We start from the raw sequence: 6,814 nt of genomic DNA, 5'->3' as shown, positions 1-6,814 counted from the left end.
TCATGTCAATTGTCATGAGCTGGTATCTACAGTTACAAATTTTCATATTTCTACAATGGAAACCAAAACCATATGTTTCTAGCTAAAGTCTTGCTGGTTTTTTAATCCTTTCAGCAAGCATGCAACCGAGAAGTGAGATGAATAAAGGCATCGGCGTCGCACGGAATCGTGAGACCGCCCATGGGATGATTAAACCCGAACTCCTCCTCGGCGAGGTCGAGCAAATCTAGAAAAGAAGGGTGGTTCAAGTATGAAATGGGAACCACAAATCTTGTCTTCTCGATTTCTCCCGCATACACTGCAATATGGCCTTTTGGAACATCTCTTTGGCTCTTGGACCGCAGTTTGAGAACTTGCTTGGCATGTTGAATCACAGAAGGTAAACGGTTACCCATAGCTGATCTTTAATCGTAGTGACAAAAAGCTTTGAGCTTGATGATGATGATGATGATGAAATTGGGCTTTGGTTGATAGGTACTGAAATGAGATCTAATTTTCCAGGCTGAAGCTCTCTTGCTTTGGTGTTTGCATCTATAGGCAACCAGGTCTTTGAAAATATCAGATTGGCATGCAATTCCATTGGTATTGGATTCAAATATGACCCACATGGCCACATCTGACACCTTTTTCTTTTTACCACTCACATGGCTTTTGCCCAATTGATTGACTAATATTAATCAATTATTTATCTTAAAATAATTATAATGCATAAACTAATCATTAAAATTTTAGTAAAATAGGATAAAGTACTAAAAACATTGATTTACAACTCAACAATAATATATCTTTTATACATCTATCAATATAAAATAATTAATCCAATAATCTAAAATAGACATAAATTAATAGGATAATCAAATAAACACTAATCGATGACATAATATTAAAACAAACGCTAAAAAATATGTTGCAATAATAGAAAAAATTTCTTCATTTTTTTTTCATTTTCATTAGAGAAGAAATAGACTTATAAAATAAAATAACACAAAAACTTAAATATATATATATAAAGAAAAAAGAAAAAAATAATAAAAATAAGGATAAAATATGAATTGCAGTCACTTGTTCAAAGATCAACATTTTATTCTCACCTATAATCGAAGAAAAAGAATTAAAAAAAACACTAAAAGATAAATGACGGCCCCAAACCTAAATAATACAATCACACACCTACTAGAACATATAAACTATAAATAGTTAAATATAAAATATAATTAAGAAGTTTGAATTGGTCACATATTTGGTATTGTTATGCTTTTAAAATTTAAAATTTTTATATAATTTAAATATTTTTATTGATAATTTATTTTATTCTTAAAATTTTATAATTTTTTTTTGCTAAAGTTGTTATACATTTACTCTTAATATAAAATTATATATTTGCCCTTGAGTATTGTTTTAGTACAGGGAACTATGCAATACTAAAACTTATAATGGAAGTAGTAAAAAATTATTAATCTTTCAATGATTAAAGGATATAATTAAGGAGAGGGAAGGTCGTTTGAAATAGATATTATATGATTGGAGTGATAATGAATTTCCATTTTTTGAATGATTGGCCAAATCTCACGCATTTTTTTAAATGAAGTTTCCATCCTTTTATGGAAATAGGTTGCAGATTTCCAAGCTTCCAACTTGATGGAACCTTGGATCTTGACCAACTGTATCGGAACATGTCCAACATAGTTTCGGAATCTCTCTTGTTTGGCCTATTTTAATAACCATTTTACATTTGTTTTTTTCTTAATCCAAAATATCAAGATTTGTTTCCACATGGGATTTTATAAGAATAAAATCATTATAATTTAGATTAAGATTTTAACTGTGTCATGTTTTTTATGTTATGTCCACTCCATCCCTACTATAAATAACAGTTACAATGTAATTTAATAACAGTTCAATTTTGTACTAGTGAAAATTGACCATGTAGTTACAATAACATGGATGGATCAAAGGAATATTAGGGTGCGATAGACCGGGTTTATCCTTTGGAAATTTCAAATCTTCGATCATCTAGAAAATACTTTTAATTTAGTCACTATTAGTAGGGAAATTATTCATTTTTAATCATCCAACTCCTAGGAATATTAATGATAAACTATCCAATTAATCACCCTTCTTTTAGGACATTTTTTTTATATTAAATCTCCAAACATATGGTGACATGACATTTGATCAAATAAAATTCAAATTGACCCACAATATTAAAACTCAGTTTTATCCGTATTTAACGTCTCATTGGACTTCTTCCCTAACCAACATCATCACCTGCCCTGACCAAACCATTACAGCATTCAAACCATCACATCTATCTAGCTCCGTCCACAAACCATTTTATTAAATATTGGTACTGTGGCATTTCAAGCAAAATGACTTGTGACGCGTTCACTAAAAAAAAATCCCTTTGTAATATACCAATAACAGTCTTAGTTCCACATCTAAACTAACCAAACCATAAGTTAATTTTGTTCTTCCTTATTAGAATTAAACCAAACAATAAAAGCTAAGGCTTTTTTTAGAACTATATGAAACATTGAAATATAACAATGTGAAAGTTTTGATCTAACGTTAAATAATAATTAAATTATCTAATGGCTTACATGTCAAAATCTATGAAAGGTTTAGGATTCAAATAACAACAATTCTCAAAACGAGAATTTATATACACACTTGTATAGTAAACTAAGAAAATTAATCAAATCAAGTACATATATGTGTATAGTTGATAAGTAAACAATGTTGCATATTTTTAGTGATATTTATTGTTCATTTTTCACTTTATACTATTGATTTATTTCTGTTTAGATTTATTTTTTTTAGAAATATCATTTGATTAATCAACCCGAAACCAATAAATAAAGGTAGAATCTGAAACTTTTCTAGGAGTCATGGGAACGACCTGGGGCACGACATTATTCAAGTCTGACGCAATAGATTTGGGCAATACAATCAGCAACTTCTAGAAGATAGCACAACATTATCTTGAAGTCAAATTCGAAATTATCTTAAAGATAAATGTCTAAGGGAAGATTATCCAAACGATAAAACAAAATTCAACCAAAACCTAAAGTTTTAATTATTTATCTTTATCTTTTGTGATAAAACTTTATTTTAAATTTTAAGATTTTTAGTTTGAATATTATTTTATTTTTATCTTTATCTTTTATTTAGTAATTAGTTGTTTTATCTACTTTAAATTCTCGGAGATAAATACCACTAGGTTCAACTCTTAAAGACAATTTTGAATTTGTTATTTTTTTCTTTGGTTTAATTTGAAGTTCTGTTTTCTTTTCTTCTTTATTTACTTTTCCACAACAAAATGTCAAGCATGACCTAATCCACGTTTAGCTAAAATTTCACGTAGATGTAAGCTTTGCAATGTTCAATTTTGAATCGTGAGAATTGTGTATTGTTCTTCTTACCTTTGGATTGTGTCCTTTGATTCTCTAGAAACTATGAGTGACAATCCGTTATTGTTTTAAAGTCATTACATTTTCAATTCAAAAAGACGTCATTGGTTTGAAGTTTATTTTGGCTTACGATTTGAAAGTCGGATCGATTTGTTGTAATTCGGCTTCTTGTAAACAAACTTAGCAGCAGTCCACTAAGAGGAATCAAGATCGAGTTCATTTCTCAGTGAGACGCTATAACTCTAGTTGAGCTCTTACAACGCTTAAAATTATAGCGGTGCTAACGACGATAGACGTAATTAGACTAACAAAGATTAGATTTCAGAAATAGACTTTGATATTTCAATTAACCGGAGAGAAGAATTAGGTGTGGGGTTGACCCTGTTGATTGTATGCTGACAAAGCCTAGGGTTATCTCATCATTATTGAATTCGTTTACAATTGTTTACTTCTATTTATCTTTTAATATTTATCTTTTATCATTTATTTTATTCATATCAATTTTATTATTACTAAAACCCCTTTTATTATTTTTACAGAATCCTCAATTCAAAAATTGAAACTGTAAAGTGAAATTCTTTAGTATATGTGAATTGATCTTACTTCTCTATATTACTTTTTAATATTTATCTAAGAATAGTATTTATTTATTTATTTAATAATTTCGCCTCTTGTCAATAATAAACTAAGAAAATTATTAATTTGCATCGATAAGCATTTTATGATACCATTATATAAGTGGTTGATGGAATCGATCACGAATAGAATTAAATGGAGTTATAACAATAATAGATAGGATTGACGGAGGAAAGAGACTGACAATAGATTGAAGTCGGGTCAAAATAGATTTTATTGTAATGGGTCAAAGTGATTTTATTTAGTCAAATGTCACATCAATATCTTTTAGAGATTTGTTTACGGTTGAAAGATTAAAATATAAAAAAAATTGATGATTAAAATGAAAGCACTCTAAAAGTTGAGTGCCCAACAAAATAGTTTACCATTAATGTCATTAAAATAAACAACTTCCATATTAACGATGATTAAATTAAATTAATTTTTTTGAATGAAAATTAAACACATTAAAAAGTAGGTGACTATTCATTTGGTAACGTGTTCAATATTTACACTTCCGGCTCCAGAAAAGGGGAAAAAAATAAAAGAAACAAAACTTGACAAAATTAGGGAAACAGCTTCCTATATCCATCACCATCGTACATGAGGACTGCAAGTATGCAACTTAGACGTTAGACTGATGAAAGCATCTTCCTTGCACGGAATCGTGAGGCCGCCCATCGGATGATTAAAACCGAACTCTTCCTCGGCACGGTTGAGCAGTACGGCGAAGGAAGGATGGTTCAAATACGAAATCGGGACCACGAAACGTGTCGGTTGCGCCTCTCCGACATAAACGGCAACATGTCCCTTGGGAACATCCGATTGTTTCCGGGAGAAACCGGAATGGTGTTTCAAAAGTTGCCTGGAACCCTGGATCAATGCCGGCAAACGGAAACCCATATTTGATCTACGAAGGTGACTTTAAGCTGAAAGAAGTTGGTATTGTTGTGTAGAGAAACTGAGAGAAGTGCTTGGAATTGGAAGCTTGGTTTGGTGCATGTATTTATACACGGCGAGTTTTGGTTTCGTCAGATGGTTTGCAGTTGTCCACATAGCTCAGATCACTCGACTTTGTTAATTAAATTTCACGAATTTTATGGTGCAAAAAGCCGAAAACAGACCCACTTGCTCCTTCAGCTTCATGGGGGCATGGGCTTTTTTTATTGAATAATAATCTGAAGCCCTACTTAATTTCCATAGATCTGTTTTTGAAAAGATTACAGTCTACAGTCGCATTTACCAATGTTGGGTGCACAATTATCGGGATTGGTAGGGTCACCAAACCTTGCAAGTTTTGATTTACATAATTTGAATGGCACATGTACACGTACATGTGTGTACTGAACTGAATGATTAGATTCACGTGGACTGACACTCACATGCATTGCAAAATACTTCATTTACTTCAAAGATAACGTTTTGGTGTTTACATATATAATTATTTTAAATTTTTAAACAAACAATTCCTCTCAATTATTCTCTCAATCTATTACTGATGATCACTGAGGTAAAGCAACTAACCTATCAAGTTGAATCACTGACGCAGAGCAACACAGCAAGTTGATATTTATTAGTAGTAACTCCAAAATTCGCCGTATATGCTTCATCTGCCCATCCTTTAATAACAACTATGTCTGCGTGCATACAGTAAACTTTGAAGTTTGACCTCATCCAGAGCATGGCGTGGTTAAGTTTTCGGGGTCCTGTACAAATTCTTATAAAGGGTCTTATTTTTTAGATATATTCGATTTCGGGGTAACAATAATGTGTTTTTTTTAAACGTCGCAATAGGTCTATCTATAGTGGTGTTTATTGGAAAAACGTCACTATATATATATACACTTTTTTGAGACTTTTTTGGGCCTGCACAATAATAGTGGCGTTTTTTAAAAAACGTCGCAATAGGTTCATCTATAGTGATATTTATTGGAAAAACGCCACTATATATATATTCTTTTTTTGGGGCCTGCACGTTCGCGCAGTTCGCGCCGCCCCAGCCACGCCCCTGATCCAGAGTCTGAATGGAAACAGAGGCTTAGTTTGTTTTCACTGTGCAACCTCTTCAAACCTCTTATGTCTGCGTCGCGCAGAGCACACGCAGATATTAGACTTCGCAGACCGTTTATTTTTTAGAAGATAGAAACTCTTCAAACGCCTGCGCGAGCTCTTCTTGGTGCAGACATGGTTTTATGTCTTCAAAGGTCTTTAAAGATATGCGGGAAAATTAAAATTATTTAAATCTATTTTAAAATTTATTTTAAAATATAGATTGATTTATTTTAAAATATGGATTGATTTATTTTTAAAATATGGATTGATTTATTTTAAAATATGGAAAAATTTATTTTAAAATATGAATTGATTTATTTTAAAATATGGATTGATTTATTTTAAAATATGGATTGATTTATTTTAAAATATGGATTGATTTATTTTAAAATATGTATTGATTTATTTTAAAATATGGATTGATTTATTTTAAAATATGAATTGATTTATTTTAAAATATGAATTGATTTATTTTAAAATATGGATTGATTTATTTTAAAATATGGATTGATTTATTTTAAAATATGGATTGATTTATTTTAAAAAATTTATTATTGTAGTTGTATGGATTATTTAAATTTCAGTATTATAAAACTAAAATTATTTAAATTTCAGTATTGCAAAACTCTTTTAAGTTTAAAAAATCAGTTTATTTTATATTTCAGTTTATTTTAGTAGTCTGCAGACGTTAAAAAACAAACAGTCTTCTTCTTGCAGACTGCAGAGTTTTGGTCCAC

At 30.4% G+C, this 6,814-nt stretch overlaps 2 protein-coding genes across 2 annotated transcripts; both read right to left on the bottom strand.

Annotated features, from left to right (window-relative positions):
• Positions 1-110: 110 nt before the first annotated feature.
• Positions 111-395, bottom strand: LOC120133938 (auxin-responsive protein SAUR23-like). The gene has a single exon (XM_039150428.1). The coding sequence runs from the start codon at positions 393-395 to the stop codon at positions 111-113; it is 285 nt and encodes a 94-aa protein (XP_039006359.1).
• A 4,161-nt stretch (positions 396-4,556) lies between these two features.
• On the bottom strand, positions 4,557-4,985 carry LOC120134438 (auxin-induced protein 15A-like). The gene has a single exon (XM_039150872.1). The coding sequence runs from the start codon at positions 4,926-4,928 to the stop codon at positions 4,617-4,619; it is 312 nt and encodes a 103-aa protein (XP_039006803.1). The 5' UTR covers positions 4,929-4,985; the 3' UTR covers positions 4,557-4,616.
• Positions 4,986-6,814: the final 1,829 nt, after the last annotated feature.

The sequence above is a fragment of the Hibiscus syriacus genome, unplaced genomic scaffold (assembly GCF_006381635.1).
Source record: "Hibiscus syriacus cultivar Baekdansim isolate YM2019G1 unplaced genomic scaffold, ASM638163v2 tig00110597_pilon, whole genome shotgun sequence".
In the NCBI taxonomy this organism is placed as follows: Eukaryota; Viridiplantae; Streptophyta; class Magnoliopsida; order Malvales; family Malvaceae; genus Hibiscus; species Hibiscus syriacus.
The sequence above is the reverse complement of the archived record's forward strand: the minus strand, read 5'-3'. Positions and strand labels throughout refer to the sequence as shown.